This window comes from Lipotes vexillifer, unplaced genomic scaffold (genome assembly GCF_000442215.2).
Source record: "Lipotes vexillifer unplaced genomic scaffold, Lipotes_vexillifer_v1.1 scaffold311, whole genome shotgun sequence".
NCBI lineage: Eukaryota > Metazoa > Chordata > Mammalia > Artiodactyla > Lipotidae > Lipotes > Lipotes vexillifer.
The window spans coordinates 5207539-5225006 of NW_006791012.1; the positions used below are offsets into that span (position 1 = coordinate 5207539).

Here is a 17468-nt window from a genome sequence, read left to right on the forward strand (position 1 = left end):
ACAAATTCTTTTATTAATTGACTTAAACTGAAAAATAGCATTTCAAGTGCAGTCTTCTTTTGATATGTAAGTAAAAATGTGGCCTTCTGGCTTTGGCTATAAAATTTTATCTCTAATTTGCATGATGAAACCTTATTATGTAGCTACTAACAGGTTTACTTCAGCCTTGCCTTTGTCCGAATTGTCATAAGTTCTAATTATTGGTATCTGAATCAACACTAAATAGAAGAATGTGAGTTTTCATTTTCTAATACTGTCTAGAAGTTGAGACTTTTAATGCTCAGTGTCAGAAGAAGTAGGCACCTGTTTTATCACATCCTTTCTTCTCTATTCCTAGTGAAGTATTAATGCATTTGCATGTCCTAAATCAGTACTTCCTCTGGTGTAGAAATTTCTCCACATACAGATGTTTTTCCTTCATAAAACCACTATTGTAAATACTTATTCATTTATTTCTCTCTATACAAGGTGAGATCATATTTAATACTTCTTTTGTTTTTTCCATATAAATTTGCATAGTGCTAGACATTTGAGTAATAGCAGTAGCAAAAACAGCATCAATAATAAGGTAATTGAATAAAGGTACCCTCAAAACAGTCTTGAGGTAAGTACTTTATTATACCCATTTTATGGCTGGGGGAACTTAGGAAAGTTAAGTAGTTTGTGCAAAATGAGTAAGCTGAGAAGTTAGAATAAGAAGCCAGGCAGTTAGAGTCTAGAATCCACACATTAAACTTAATAAATACAAAATTTATTTAATTTATTAACTGATTCTTTAAACAAACATTACAGAGCTCGCCCACCCAAATGACTAGGCCGCTGTTTACATATTCTAGTACAGTAAATATTTTAATTTTTAAAAAAGTACAACTATAAACTAATAATTCTGAATAAGTCTCATGAAACTGAAAGCAATTCCAAAGAACACAGCTTTGGAAATATTTTGAGTAATGGCAGCCTCACTAGAGTCACTCTCAAGTGACAACTCTGAAAGATGATACTCAGTTGAATTGAAAAATACAAATTAGCTTAATATCCCTTTTTCTCTACTGCCTACTAGTAAGGAATTGCATCCTTCATAGTAAAGAGCCCACAAGCTCTTCTACCCCATTTTTGTATACAGTGACAGCCAGCTTCTGATTAGAGGAGGGCACACATCTGGAGGTCGAAGTGTCCTTTGTTTCATCTCTAACCTTTTAAGGTACTTTAGTACAAGGAAGAGAGTGAATTCAGATCAGTCTAAAATTTACTATTTATTATAGCCTGTTTTTTGCTACCCTTTTCAACTTCATTTTTCTTTTTCCACCAGGCATCTTGATCTACCACTGTCCTTTTACTCAAACTGCTGTGTACACCCTCCCTATACCTCTGTATACCCCAAATCAGTAAGTGTGCTGTGGCTGCCAACACAGACTCTGAAACCAGAGATTTCAGATTTGTTGAGATTCAAAGCCTGCCTCCACTACCTGCTGGTTATATGTCTTTTCTATACCTTAGTTTCCTCATTATAGGAGTAATGGTACTACTTCAAAGAGTAGCTATAAGGATTGAGTTAATACATATAAAAGTTTAGAAGAATGCGTGTCACAACGTAGGTGTGTAGTAAGTATTATCTGTTGTTATCATCATCATTTTTATCATCATCATTTAACTGGTGAAGTCCTATGCTTCTTTGAGGTCCTACTGACATTTTACAGCTTGTCTGTAGCCCTGCTATTCCAAGCAGGGTTGAACCCTTCTTTTATGCTGTGAAATTGTTCACTCTGCCATTTCAATAATTAGTACACTGTGTCTCATTAGTTGAACATGCATCTGATTCTTGATGATTGTAAGTGCATTGAGGTCAAATGTAAAGGTGAAGGAAGGACCAACAAAGTTTGTGTTATGTCTAAAATTATTTTGGATTATCACCCATATGAATAGTGTGGGAAAATATTTTTAGTCACTCCAAATGTTAAAGAAGCTGAGCGCTTTTTCCTCCGTATGAAAGATGTCTTAAAATATTTTTCAAGCGTTTTTTGTTATTCAGAAGTTTGTTGGAAATAATAAGAGAAAGTGTTAATAATATCCATCACTAGCCCCTGCTGTTAAAACTAGGAGAAAATATAAGATGTACATCATTGCTATCTCTTTTTTTTAACGCAGGTAGAGTAGACTATCTGGATCTATCACGACATGCAGATTAACAAACTAATCTGAATGCTAATGTGGTTTCACACAGTTTACTTCTAAGTAAATATGTTTCCTATAATAATAACTATATATCATTTACCTTGAAAATTCCACTTTAATTAGCCTGTTAGTATGTGGGAGATTGTAAATATTTGCTTTGTATATTAAAGATAGACCACAAAATGTGTTTCTACTTACTAACTACATAACAGATGTTTCTTTTCCTTAAAAATATTTTTAAAAAATGCTTAAATGCTAAATAATTCTAAATACACTCAGAGCCTTAGAAATCAAACGTATATTATTGGAAACCCAAATATATATATTCTTCTTACTACATTTCTCAATGTGATGACATACTAAATCGAGGAAAAGAAGTGCTTTTTTTCCCTTTTTCTAGAGTTCATTTCTGGGTGGTTAACTAAGGATACATTAAAGTGTGTTTATTCTAATGAACCGTATCTCAAATATCAGCGGCAAGTGATTCTTTTTATTATTTCTAAGGGATCTTGGTTTTATTGGCAATAGAAGATAATTAATTGGCACCTCTTCTTAATTATTTTTTTAAACAGGACAGAGATTCCTTCTGCCATCAGATGTCTTTCTGCTTGACTGAACTGCACCTGTGGTCTTTGAAGAATACCTTACACATTGGGGGTAAATAAGCTCTGGATTAATTTCAATATTTTTTAAATATAAGTTACAACAATATAAATAAGTACTAACAAAGGTTAGAGCCTAGATTCTCCAGCTGGAATTGCATTATTTTCTTTATACTTAATGAAAAATTGGCTAGTGTATAGTAATTTCTTTTAGTTAACTCTGCTTATTTTTTTTCAACTTCAGTTACATTTTCTGCTTTGAACATTAATTTTATTGGCCTAATGTCTGTTTCCTCTTAAGATACACAAATGTTCCATTTTTTCCTGGGATTGTTCATAATAACTGATTTATATTCATAAATATTTGCAGGCTTGCTAATGGTAAATGCATTTCTATTTGATATTAAAGTAATATTTCAAACATAAGGTAAATTTCAGACATACAGCTAAGAGGTACAATTATATTCATTTTTTTAAAATAAATAAATTTATTTATTTATTTATTTATTTTTAGCTGTGTTGGGTCTTCGTTTCTGTGCAAGGGCTTTCTCTAGTTGCGGCAAGCGGGGGCCACTCTTCATCACGGTGTGCTGGCCTCTCACTATTGCAGCCTCTCTTGTTGCAGAGCACAGGCTCCAGATGTGCAGGCTCAGTAGTTGTGGCTCACAGGCCCAGTTGCTCTGCGGCATGTGGGATCTTCCCAGACCAGGGCTCAAACCCGTGTCCCCTGCATTGGCAGGCAGATTCTCAACCACTGCGCCACCAGGGAAGCCCTATTCATGTTTTTTGAATCTCACATTTTTGGGGGAAGAGAGTAATATAAATGTGTTTTAACAATGTTTATTAGTATTTCAGGATAAAGTATATATCATTAGGAAACATCTTTTAAAAAAATCTTTTCCTTTCTGAGTATCTAAAGCAACTCTTGTATTTAGGAGGACAGATTTATTTACATGTCTTTAGCATCATTACTAAGAAAATGGTTTACCTTGCAAAGCATTATTTCTTTATATCAAATATATAATTACAGATGATGTCATTATAATTTCATTAAGTTTAGCTTGCTTAAAATGGATAAGGATAGAATTTCCAGTTAAACAAAGTGGACTTAACACCCATTTGCTTCCTTCCCCATTTCTTCTAAAATGAGAGTAAACGAATTATTATTAAAAAGGTACAGAGCACTGGAGCCTGCAGGCTTTTTGGTGGGGATAATGGCAGACTTCAGGGGGGCTCATACCAAGGAGTACTTCCCAGAACTTCTGCTGCCAGTGTCCTTGTCCCCGCAGTGAGCCACAGCTGCCCCCCGCCTCTGCAGGAGACCCTCCAAAACTAGCAGCCGTGTGGCTGACAGGGTCTTGGTGCTCTGGCCTGGTGTCAGGCCTGAGCCTCTGAGGTAGGAGAGCTGAGTTCAGGACACTGGACCACCAGAGACCTCCCAGCCCCATGTAATATCAATCGGCAAGAGCTCTCCCAGAGATCTCCGTTGCAAAACTAAGACCCATCTCCACCCAACGGCCAGCAGGCTCCAGTGCTGGACGCCGCATGCCAAACAACTAGCAAGACAGGAACACAACCCCACCCATTAGCAGAGAGGCATCCTAAAATCATAGTAAGTTCACAGACACCCCAAAACACACCACCGGATGTGGCCCTGCCCACCAGAAAGACATGATCCAGCCTCATCCACCAGAACACAGACACCAGTCCCCTCCACCAGGAAGCCTACACAACCCACTGAACCAACCTCACCCACTGGGGGCACACACCTAAAACGACAGGAACTATGAAGCTGCAGCCTGAGAAAAGGAGACCCTAAACAAAGTAAGTTAAACAAAATGAGAAGACAAAGAAATATGCAGCAGATGAAGGACAAATTAGAAACGCACCAGACCAAACAAATGAAGGGGAAATAGGCAGTCTACCTGAAAAACAATTGACTGTAATGAAAGTAAAGATGATCCAAAATACTGGAAATAAAATGGAGAAAATGTAAGAAACATTTAACAAGGACCTAGAAGAACTAAAGAGCAAACAAACAAGGATGAACAACACAAAAAATGAGATTAAAAATTCTCTTGAAGGAATCAATAGCAGAATAACTGAGGCAGAAGAACGGATAAGTGACCTGGAAAATAAAATAGTGGAAATAACTGCCACAGAGTAGAGTAAAGAAAAAAGAATGAAAAGAATTGAGGACAGTCTCAGAGACTTCTGGGACAACAGATCTCAGAGACAACATTAAACCCACCAACATTTGAATTATAGGGGTCCCAGAAGAAGAAGAGAAAAAGAAAGCATTTGAGAAAATATTTGAGGAGATTATAGTTGAACACTTCCCCAACATGTGAAAGGAAATAATCAATCAAGTCCAGGAAGCTCAGAGAGTTCCATACAGGATAAATCCAAGAAGAAACACGTCAAGAAATATTAATCAAACTATCAAAAATTAAATAACAAAAATATTAAAAGCATCAAGGGAAAAACAACAAATAATATACAAGGGAATCCCCATAAGGTTAACAGGTGATCTTTCAGCAGAAACTCTATAAGCCAGAAGGCAGTGGCAGGACATATTTAAAGTGATGAAAGGGAAGAATCTGCAACCAAGATTACCCAGCAAGGATCTCATTCAGATTTGACAGAGAAATCAAAAGCTTTACAGACAAGCAAAAGTTAAGAGAATTCAGCACCACTAAACCAGCTTTACAACAAATTCTAAAGCAACTTCTCTAGGCAGGAAACACAGGAGAAGGAAAAGACCTACAAAAACAAATGCAGAGAAGTTAAGAAAATGGTAATAGGAACATACATATCGATAACTACCTTAAATGTAAATGGATTAAATGCTCCAACCGAAAGACACAGACTGGCTGAATGGGTATAAAAACAAGACATGTATATATGCTGTCTACAAGAGACCCACTTCATATCTAGGGCCATATACAGACTGAAAGTGAGGGGATGGAAAAAGGTACTCCATGCAAGTGGAAATCAAAAGAAAGCTGGAGGAGCAATTCTCATATCAGACAAAATAGACTTTAAAATAAAGACTATTAGAAGAGACAAAGAAGGACACTACATAATGTTCAAAGGATCAATCCAAGAAAATATAACAGTTGTAAATATTTATGCACCCAATATAGGAGCACCTCAATACATAAGGCAAATGCTAACAGCCATAAGAGGGGAAAACAACAGTAACACAATCATAGTAGGGGACTTTAACACCCCACTTTCACCAATGGACAGATCATGCAGAATGAAAATAAATAAGGAAACATGAGCTTTAAATGACACTTTAGACAAGATAGACTTAATTGATATTTATAGGACATTACCCCCCAAAACAACAGAATACAGTTTATTCTCAAGTGCTCATGGAGCGTTCTCCAGGATAGATCATATCTTGGCTCACAAATCAAGCCTTAGTAAATTTAAGAAAAGTGAAATCATATCAAGTATCTTTTCTGACCAGAATGCTATGAGAGTAGATATCGATTACAGGGAAGAAACTGTAAGAAATACAAACACATGGAGGATAAACAATATGCTACTAAATAACCAAGAGATCACTGAAGGAATCGCAGAGGAAATCATAAAATACCTAGAAACAAATGACAATGAAATCACAACAACCCAAAACCTATGGGACTCAGCAAAAGCAGTTCTAAGAGGGAAGTATATAGCAATACAATCCTACCACAAGAAACAAGAAAAATCTCAAATAAACAACCTAACCTTACACCCAAAGCAATTACAGAAAGAAGAAAAAAAGACCCAAAGATAGCAGAAGGAAAGAAAATCATAAAGATTAGGTCAGAAATAAAAAGAAATGAAGGAAATTATAGCAAAGATCAAGAAAACTAAAAGCTCTTTCTTTGAGAAGATAAACAAAATTGATAAACCATTAGCCAGACTCATCAAGAAAAAAAGGGAGAAGACTCAAATCAACAGAATTAGAGATGAAAAAGGAGAAGTAACAACTGACACTGCAGAAATACAGAGGATCATGAGGGATTACTACAAGCAACTCTACGCCAATAAAATGGACAACCTGGAAGAAATGGACAAATTCTTAGAAAAGTACCACCTTCCAAGACTGAACCAGGAACAAACAGAAAATATAAACAGACAAATCACAAGTAATGAAATTGAAACTGTGATCAGAAATCTTTGAACAAACAAAATCCCAGGACCAGATGGCTTCACAGGCGAATTCTGTCAAACATTTAGAGAAGAGCTAACACCTATCCTGCTCAAACTCTTGCAAAATATAGCAGAGGGAGGAACATGCCCAAACTCATTGTACGAGGCCACCATCACCCTGATAGCAAAACCAGACAAAGATGTCACAAAGAAAGAAAACTATGGCCAATATCACTGATGAACATAGATGCAAAAATCCTCAACAAAATACTAGCAAAGAGAATCCAACAGCACAGTAAAAGGATCATACACCATGATCAAGTGGGGTTTATCCCAGGAATGCAAGGATTCTTCAACATACGCAAATCAATCAGTGTGATACACCATATTAACAAATTGAAGAATAAAAACCACATGATAATCTCAATAGATGCAGAAAAAATTTTCGGCAGAATTCAACACCCATTTATGATAAAAACTCTCCAGAAAGTAGGCATAGAGGGAACCTACCTCAACATAATAAAGGCCATATATGACAAACCCACAGCCAACATTGTTCTCAATGCTGAAAAACTGAAACCATTTCCCTTAAGATCAGGAATAACACAAGTTTGCCCACTGTCACCACTATTTTTCAATGTAGTTTTGGAAGTTTTAGCCGCAGCAATCAGAGAAGAAAAAGAAAAAGAATTGAAATCGGAAAAGAAATAAAACTGTCACTGTTTGCAGATGATGTGATAGTATATATAGAAAATCCTAAAGATGCTACCAGAAAACTGCTAGAGCTAATCAATGAATTTGGGAAAATAGTAGGATACAAAATTAATGCACAGAAATGTCTTGCATTCCTATACACTAACGATGAAAAATCTGAAAGAGAAATTAAAGAAACACACCCCTTTACCATTGCAACAAAAAGAATAAAATACCTAGGAGTAAACCTACCTAAGGAGACAAAAGATCTGTATGGAGAGAACTAGAAGACACTGGTGAAAGAAATTATAGATGATACAAACAGATGGAGAGATATACCATGTTCTTGGATTGGAAGAATCAACATTGTGAAAATGACTATACTACCCAAAGCAATCTACAGATTCAATGCAATCCCTATCAAAGTACCAATAGCATTTTTTTTCATAGAAATGTGAATCTTCTAATCTGTTGAGGGTTATGCAAAAATACTTTGAGAGAGGGACTAGTCCAACTCCACCATTATATACAAAATTGAATAATCCCAAGGGTGCTGAAATGTTGAAAATGAAAGCACTTTCAAATTGATTATATAATGATAAAGTATGCTCCAGTTTTAGGCCTTCTACCCAAGAAATGACTGATGTGATAAATGGGGCTTAAATGCTTGAGATTCTTATGTGACCCTCCTGTTGGAAGGAAAAGCCCATGAATAATGCTATCACAGACCTACTTACTGACTCAACTCTTTTTAAAGGGTTAAGTGATGGGAAAAAAGATTAGGAATATTCAGGGGACAAAAGGAACATTAAGAGTAAAAGCGATGAAAAAAAATCTCAGGTTAATTAAACAGGGTGGAATGGTTCAGAATTTTAATTTAAAAAGTCATGAAAAATGAAGTGATAGATGGAATAAGTACTAAAATTTTAATAGATTGCTAGAGAGATTATGAGGTCCAGCTGCTCCACTAACTATCAAAAATTATAGATTTTTTCAATTTATCTTAACCATGATGATTTTTTAAATCTTATAGTGATACAAAAGAAAGAAAGAAAAAGATGGATCCTCATAACCAGCACTTATTAAAACAGGAGATATGGTGATATATGTATACATATAGCTGATTCACTTTGTTATAAAGGAGAAACTAACACAACATTGTAAAGCAATTATACTCCAATAAAGATGTTAAAAAAACAACCACCAATGGCATTTTTCACAGAACTAGAAGAAATTTTACAATTTGTATGGAAACACAAAAGACCCTGAATAGCCAAAGCAATCTTGAGAAAGAAATAGAGAAATCAGGCTCCCTGACTTCAGGCTTCCTGACCTCAGACTGTACTCAAAGCTACAGGTAATCAAGACAGTATGGCACTGACACAAAAACAGAAATAATAGATCATAGGAATAGGATAGAAAGCCTAGAGATAAACCCATGCACATATGGTCACCTTATCTTTGATAATAGAGGCAAAAATATACAATGCAGAAAAGACATCCTCTTCAGTAAGTGCTGCTGGGAAAACTGGACAGCTACATCTAAAAGAATGAAATTAAAACACTTCCTAACATCATACACAAAAATAAATTCAAAATGGATTAAAGACCTAAATGTAAGGCCAGACACTATGAAACTCTTAAAGGAAAACAGGCAGAACACTCTATGACATAAATCACAGCAAGATCCTTTTTGACCCACCTCCTAGAGAAATGGAAATAAAAACAGAAATAAACAAATGGTACCTAGTGAAACTCAAAAGCTTTTGCACAGCAAAGGAAACCATAAACAAGACGAAAAAACAACCTCCAGAATGGGAGAAAATATTTGCAAACGAAGCAGCTGACAAAGGATTAATCTCCAAAATATGCAAGCAGCTCATGCAGCTAAATTTCAGAAAAACAAACAACCCAATCCAAAAATGGGCAGAAGACCTAAATAGCCATTTCTCCAGAGAAGATATACAGATTGCCAACAAACACATGAAAGGATGCTCAACCTCACTAATCATTAGAGAAATGCAAATCAAAACTACAATGAGGTATCACCTCATACTGGTCAGTATGGCCATCATCAAAAAAGCTGCAAACAGTAAATGCTGGAGAGGGTGTGGAGAAAAGGAAACCCTCTTGCATTGGTGGTGGGAATGTAAATTGATACAGCCACAATGGAAAACAGTATGGAAGTTCCTTAAAAAACTAAAAATAGCACTACCATACAACACAGCAATCCCACTACTGGGCATATACCCTGAGAAAACCATAATTTTAAAAAATCATGTACCACAATGTTCATTGCAACACTCTTTACAATAGCCAGGACATGGAAGTAACCTAAGTGTCCATCAACAGATGAATGGATAAAGAAGATGTGGCACATGTATACAATGGAATATTACTCAGCCATAAAAAGAAACGAAATTGAGCTATTTGTAGTGAGGTGGATGGACCTAGAGTCTGTCATACAGTAAGTCAGAAAGAGAAAAACAAATACTGTATGCTAACAAATGTAGATGGAATCTAAAAAAAAACGTTCTGATGAACCTAGGTGCAGGACAGGAATAAAGGCACAGACATAGAGAATGGACTTGAGGACTTGGGGCAGGAGAAAGTTAAGCTGGTACGAAGTGAGAGAGTAGCATCTACATATATACACTACCAAATATAAATAGATCACTAGTTGGAAACAGCTGCATAGCACAGGGAGAGCAGTTCGGTGCTTTGTGACCACGTAGAGGGGTGCAGTAGGGATGGTGGGAGGGAGACGCAAGAGGGAGGGAATATGGGGATATATGTATACATAATGCTGATTCACTTTGTTATACAGCAGAAACTAACACATCATTGTAACACAATTATACTCCAATAAAGATTTTTTTTTAAAAAAGGGTATAAACCCACAAGGACTGAGAGACTAGGAGAGGAGACAGTTTCTGTTGAATAGTTTTTGGAAGGGATGGAGTAGTCACCAAAAGTTAAAAATCTGAATATCAAATGTTTACGGAGAATTCCAGTGACAACAAATTTGAGTCTCAAAACTCTAGAGAGGTACCGATATTTGAGGAGTCAGGTACTGCGGAAGGATACGGTTGTGGCATGGGGTGATAAGTAAGGGAGTTGAAAATCTATGTACGAAGCAGTGAGATACTTCTCATACTGGGAAAATACTTAATTTAGGGAGGTTCAAAACTAGCTGTAGTGGAAGAAGACGGGAGAGGTGCTGAACTGAAAACAGGGATGAAGTGAATGCCTACATACTAATGGGTGGGGGCCTCTTAATCCTTTTATAATCAGATTAGTGTTAATCTGAGAATGTCACAGGCAGCTGTACACTTTCCATGAAAGAAGAAGCTGAGGGGCTCCTCTCTGGAGAGACTGCATGGCCCCAGAGAGAAGCCCTATCTACATTGATTTCTGAGTTGGTCCTCTGGTGAAATACCCTGGTCCCCGAGTGGTCAGTGAAACCCAGCAGTTGGCAAGCATTGTTCATGTATACGGAGCTCTCTAGTGCCTCACTTCAAAATACAAACAGCAAGAAAGGAAATATAGATATTTCGGGAAACATTTGAAAACTATATTAATCTTGTGGAATAAAAGTATGTAGCAGAAAAAATTTTTTTGACTCAAGAGAGTAAAAGAAATTGTGTCAGAAAATAGAAAAAAAAAAAAAACAAGAAAATGAACTTATTTCACTCCTGGCAAATGTATGAATTGGTCCTGCCTCTTAGGAAACAATTTGGCATCATCTAGTATAGTTGAAGATGTATGTTGCCTACTGACCAGTAATTCCACTCCTAGATATGTGAAAGCCTTGATAACTTTTGCACCAGGAGATGTACAAAAATGTTCATAATAGTACTGTTTGTAATGCAGGAAACAAGAAACCATCCAGTTATCAATCAGCCGCAGAATGGATAAATGTATGCAACAGTGAAAGTGAATGAATTACAGCTGCATGCAGCAACATAGATGAATGTCAGGAATATGATATAGGGCAAAAAGTTTAAAAAGTAAGTGCACAAGAGTACATACAATATGATTGCATGCAGAGGAAGTTCAAAAACAGCAGGCTAAATTAAATAATACATTGTTTTAGGAGACAAATATATGTGGTAATACTATAAAGAAAATTAGATTATAAGCACAAAATTTAGTATAGCTCTGAGAAGGAAGGGAGTGGAAGTGAAATAGTAAAGGGCACAGAGGAAGTAAAAGATAATGTTCTTGGGGGATGGTTCAAGGTGGCAGCATAGGAAGATCCTGAACTCACCTCTTCCCACAGACACAGTAAATTTAACTACATATGGAAAATGGATGAATAGAGCCTCTACAACAAAACGTAAAAGGACAGCATTGAGATAGGTAGGAGAGAGAGAGACAGTCTTGCTAAGGGAAAAATCCACATCCCAGCCACACTAATCCACAATTGGGAGGGATAGAAAGGTACGGATGTTTTCTCTGAGCTGTGAAGGATTCAGGTTCCACGTCAGGCATCCCAACCTCTAGATCCTGCACAGGAGAGACAAGTGCCCAAAATACCTGGCTTTGAAAACCAATAGGGAATATGTCTAGGAAAATTATAGAACTGTAGGGAACAGAAAAACCACTCCTAAAGGGTGTGCATGCAGACTCACTTGACCTGAAAACCAGCACAAAAACACCATGCTGAGAAGCACATGGACCATAGGTGAAGGGGACCCACTTACTAATCTTGAAGCATGTGCCAGAGAGTCAGGAACCAACTGAGACACTCCCTGGGAACTGAGACACTGGCCAAAGCATTTTTGCAATTTCAGGCTACCTTCATAGTTCTGGTGCAGGTGAGCACCATTTTGAAATTTTTCCTCTAACCTTTTAGAAAGGAGAGGGAGAAATAGAAAGGACTTTAGAAAGGACTGGGAGAAATAACTGATTTACTTAATACATAGAAATAAACACAGAGACGTAGGCAAAATGAGACAGAAACGTATTCCAATCAGAAAAATATGACAAAACCTCAGAAAAAGAGCTAAGGAAAATGGAGATAAGCAATCTAGTGTATAAAGAACTCACAGTAATGATTATAAAAATGCTCACTAAGCTCTGGAGAAGAATGGATGAATACTGTGGAAACTTCAACAAAGATATAGGAAATATAAGAAAGTAATAAACAAGTTATAACTGAACTAAAGAATATGCTAGAGGGGTTCAACAGCAGACTGCATGAGGTAGAAGAATGAATCAGTGGGCTAGAAAACAGAACAATGGAACTCACCCACACAGAGCAACAAAATGAAAAACGAATTAAAAAAAGTGAAGATAACTTAAGAGACCTTTGGTACAACATCAAGCAGAATAACTTTTGGACTATAGGGGTCCCTATAAGGAGGAGAGAGAGCAAGGGCTAGAAAAATTATTTGAAGAAATAGTGGCTGAAAACTTCCCTGTTTGGGGAAAGGAAACAGATAGGTCCAGGAAGCCCAGAGAATTCTGAAGATGAAGCCAAAGAGATGCATGCCAAGACACATTATAATTAAAATGGGAGAGGTGAAGGGTAAAGAGAGAATCCAGAAAGCAGCAAGAAAAAAACAACTAATTTTGTACAAGGGAAACCCTTGTACAAAATTCTGCTATGAGGAGAAATTTTCAGCAGAAACTTGACAGGCCAGAAGGGAGTGGCATGTTAGGTTCAAAGTGCTGAAAGAAAAAACTTCCAACCAAGGATTCTCTACCTAATGAGGTCATCATTCATAATTGAAGGAGAGATGAAGAGTTTCAGATAAGCAAAAACTAAAGGAATCTGTTACTGGCCCTACAGGAAATGTTGAAAGGACTTCTTTTTAAATTTTTAATTTTAAAGGAAAAGAAATGGTACTAATTAATAATAAAATATACAAAAGTAAAAATCTCACTAGAAAAGGTAACTATATAATAAAGGTAGTGGATCAATCACTTTTATAAGGCAAGCATGCAGGTTAAAAGACAAATGAAGTAAAACTAACTAAAATTACAATAATTAGTTAAGAGATGCATAAAATAAAAAGATGTAAAGTGTGTCAATGAAAGTATAAAATGTTGGGGGGATAAAAAGATAAAACTTTGGAATGTGTTCAAATTTAAGTTGTTACCAACTTAAAACAGGCTACTATTTAAATAGGATGTTATATGTGAACCTCACTAACTACAAGGAAAAAATTGTAGTAACTACACTAAAGAAAATGAGAAAGGAATCTAAATATAATGTTAGAGAAAACTACTAAAGCACAAGGGAAGAGAGAAAGAGAAGAAAAAAGGAACAGAGAACTTCAAAAATAGCCAGAAAACATTTAACAAAATGGAATAATTATGTACTTATCAATACTACTTTAAATGCAAATGGACTAAATTTGCCAATCAGAAGTGGCTGAATGGATAAAAAAAGAAGACCCATCTATTGGTTACCTACAAGAGAATTACTTCGCTTGTAATTCTTGAAAGGAAACACACAGACTTAAAGTGAAGAGATGGAAAAAGATATTCCATGCAAATGGATGTGAAAAGAAAGCTGGATTAGCTATACTCATATCAGACAAAATAGACTTTAAAACAGAGACAGTAATAAAAGACAAGGAAGGGCATTACATAATGATATAAATGTATTTGCACCCAACAGCAGAGAACCAATATATATTAAGCAAATAATAACAGACTTACAGAGGAAAAATTGAAAGCAATACAATAATACTAGGGGACTTTAACACCCCATTTACATCAACAAATCATCCAGACAGAAAATCAATACAGAAACATTGGACTTAAATGACACATTAGTCCAGAATGACTTAATAGATAAATATAGAACATTCCATTCAAAATCAGCAGAATACACATTTTTCTTAAGTACACACAGAAACATTCTCCAGGATAGATCACTATTAGGTCATAAAAGAAGTCTCAGTAAATTGAAGAAGATTGAAATCACATTAAACATCTTCTTTGGCCACAGTGGTATGAAACTAGATATCAATCACCAGGAAAAGGCCAGGAAAAAACACAAAAAGGTGGGTATTAAATAGCATGCTACTGAGCAACCAGTGTGTCATCAAAGAAATCTAACAATACCTATATACAAATGAAAACAGAAATATGTCATATCAAAATCTATGTGATGCAGCAAAAGGAGTTCTAAGAGGGAAGGTCATAGCAATATAGGCCTACTTCAAAAAGCAAGAGAAATCCCAAATAAACAATCTAACTTTGCACCTAAAGGAGCTAGAAAGAGAAGAACAAATGAAGCCCCAATTAGCAGAAGGAAGGAATAATGAAGATCAGAGCAGGAATAAATGAAATAGAGACTTAAAAAAAAAAAAAAGAAAGAAAAGATAAGTGAAACAAAGAGCCGGTTCTTTGAAAAGATAAACAAAACCAACAAACCTTTAGCTAGAATAACCAAGGAGAAAAGGCAGAGGACTCAAATAAAATCAGAAATGAAAGAAAAGTTACAGCTGATACCACAGAAATGCAAAGGATCATAAGAGACTACTGTGAACAATTATACACCAACAAATTGGACAACATAGAAGATAAATTCCTAGAAAGATACAATCTTTACAGACTGAATCATGAAGAAATAGAAAATCTGTATAGACTGATTACTAGTAAGGACATTGAAACAGTAATCAAAAAGCCTCCCAACAAACAAAAATAGAGGACCAGATAGCTTTTCGGGTGAATTTTACAAAACAGATTTAATACCTGTTCTTCTCAAACTATTCCAAAAGGTTGAAGAGGAGGGAAACATTCCAAACATTGTATACTACCAAACAGGCAAGGACACCACACAAAAAAAGAAAATTACAGGGCAATTCTTGATGAACATTCACGTAAAAATCCTCAACAGAATATTGGTAAACCAAATCCAACAATACATTAAAAGGACTGTGCACCATGATCAAGTAGGATTCAGGGTTACAAAAATGTTTTATCACCCACAAAGCAATCAACATGATATATCATATTAACAAAATGAAGGTTAAAAATCATACAATTATCTCAATAGATGCAGAAAAAAATATTTGACAAAATTCAACATCCATCTATGCTAAAAACTTACAGCAAAGTTGGTAAAGCAGAATTTACCTCAACATACTAAAGGCCATGTATGACAAACCCAAGCTAACATCAGTGGTGAAAAGCTGAAATCTTTTCCCTTAAAATCAGGAGTAAGACAAAGATGTCTCTTCTCACTACTTTTATTCAACATAATATTGGAAATTCTAGCCATAGCAGTTAGGTGAGGAGAAAAAGTATTCAGATCAGAAAGGAAGAAATAAAACTCACTATTTGCAGATGACATGATACTATATAGAGATAACCCTAAAGACTGCCAAAAAAATGGTATAACTAATAAATGAATTTAGTTAAGTTGCTGTATACAAAATCACTGTACAGAAATCTGTGGCATATCTATGCAGTAATAACAAACTATCAGAGAAATAAAACAATCCCATTTACAATTGCATCAAAAAGAATATAATACGTAGGAATAAATGTAACCAAGGAGTCGAAAGACCTATACACTGAAAAGTACAAGACGCTGATTTAAGAAATAGAAAAATATATAAATAAATGGAAAGAATATTCCATGTTCATGGACTGGAAGCATTAATATTGTTAAAATGTCCATTCTACCCAAAGCTGTTTACAGGCATACCTTAGAGACACTGTGGGTCAGTTCTAGACCACTCCAAAAAAGCAAATATCTCAAAGTGAGTCACAGATGTTTTGGTTTCCCAGTGCATCTAAAAGTTATGTTTACATTATACTGTCATCTGTTAAGTGTACAGTAGCATTATGTCTTTAAAAACATTGTACATACCTTAATTAAAAAATATTTTATTGCTAAAAAATGCTAAATATCGTATGAGCCTACAGCAAGTTGTAATCTCTTTGCTGGTGGAGGGTTTTGCCTCAGTGTTGATGGGTGGTGGTTGCTGAAGGTTGGGGTGCCTGTGGCAATTTCTTAAAATAAGACACCAGTGAAGTTCGCCACATTGATGGACTCTTCCTTTCACACATGATTTCTCTGTAGCATGTAGTGCTGTTTGATAGCATTTTACCCAGAGTAAAACTTCTTTCAAAATTGTAGTCAATCCTCTAGAATCCTGCTGCTGCCTTATCAACTAAGTTTACATAATATTCTAAATCCCATTTCAGTAATCTTCATAGCATTTATACCAGGAGTAGACTTATTTCATCTCAAGAAACAACTTTCTTCGATCGTTCATAAGAAGCAACTCCTTAAGTGTTAAAGTTTTCTCATGAGACTGCAACAAAATTCAGTCCTATATTCAGGCTCCACTTCTAATTCTAGTTCTTTTGCTGTTTTCCCCACATCTGCAGTTACTACCTCCACTGAAGTCTTCAACCCCTCAAAGTTATCCATGAGGGTTGGAAACACCTTCTTCCAAACTCCTGTTAATGTTGCTATTTTGACTTCTTCCCGTGAATCATGAATGTTCTCAATGGCACCTAGAATGGAGAATCCTTTCCAGGTTTTCTTTTCTTATCCTTTTTTTTTGGCCATGCCGCATGGCTTGTAGGATCTTAGTTCCCTGACCAGGGATTGAACCCGGGCCCCAGCTGTGAAAGCACTGAGTCCTAACCACTGGACCACCAGGGAATTCCTAGAAGGTTTTCAATTGAATTTGCCCAGATCCATCGGAGGAATCACTGTCTATGGCAGCTACAGCCTTAAGAATTGTTTTTCTTAAACCATAAGACTCGAATGTCAAAATTACTCCTTGATTCATGGGCTGCAGAATGGATGTTGTGCTTGTGCTAGCAGGCATAAAAACAACATTAATCTCATTGTACATCTCCATCAGAGTTCTT

The 17468-nt window shown here is 35.9% G+C and overlaps 1 protein-coding gene and 1 non-coding gene across 2 annotated transcripts in view; one reads left to right on the plus strand and one right to left on the minus strand.

Moving 5' to 3' along the window:
- Nucleotides 1-1806: 1806 nt before the first annotated feature.
- The window catches only part of WDPCP (WD repeat containing planar cell polarity effector), a 175400-nt gene continuing 159738 nt past the window's right edge, over nt 1807-17468 (plus strand). Inside the window, exons 1-2 of the mRNA XM_007464152.1 lie at nt 1807-1875; nt 2745-2829. Coding sequence (XP_007464214.1) covers nt 1807-1875; nt 2745-2829 — 154 coding nt within the window. The remainder of the gene's footprint in view (nt 1876-2744; nt 2830-17468) is intronic.
- Nucleotides 17185-17256, minus strand: TRNAE-UUC (transfer RNA glutamic acid (anticodon UUC)). Its single transcript has one exon. It is a non-coding gene; the product is annotated as a tRNA-Glu (tRNA).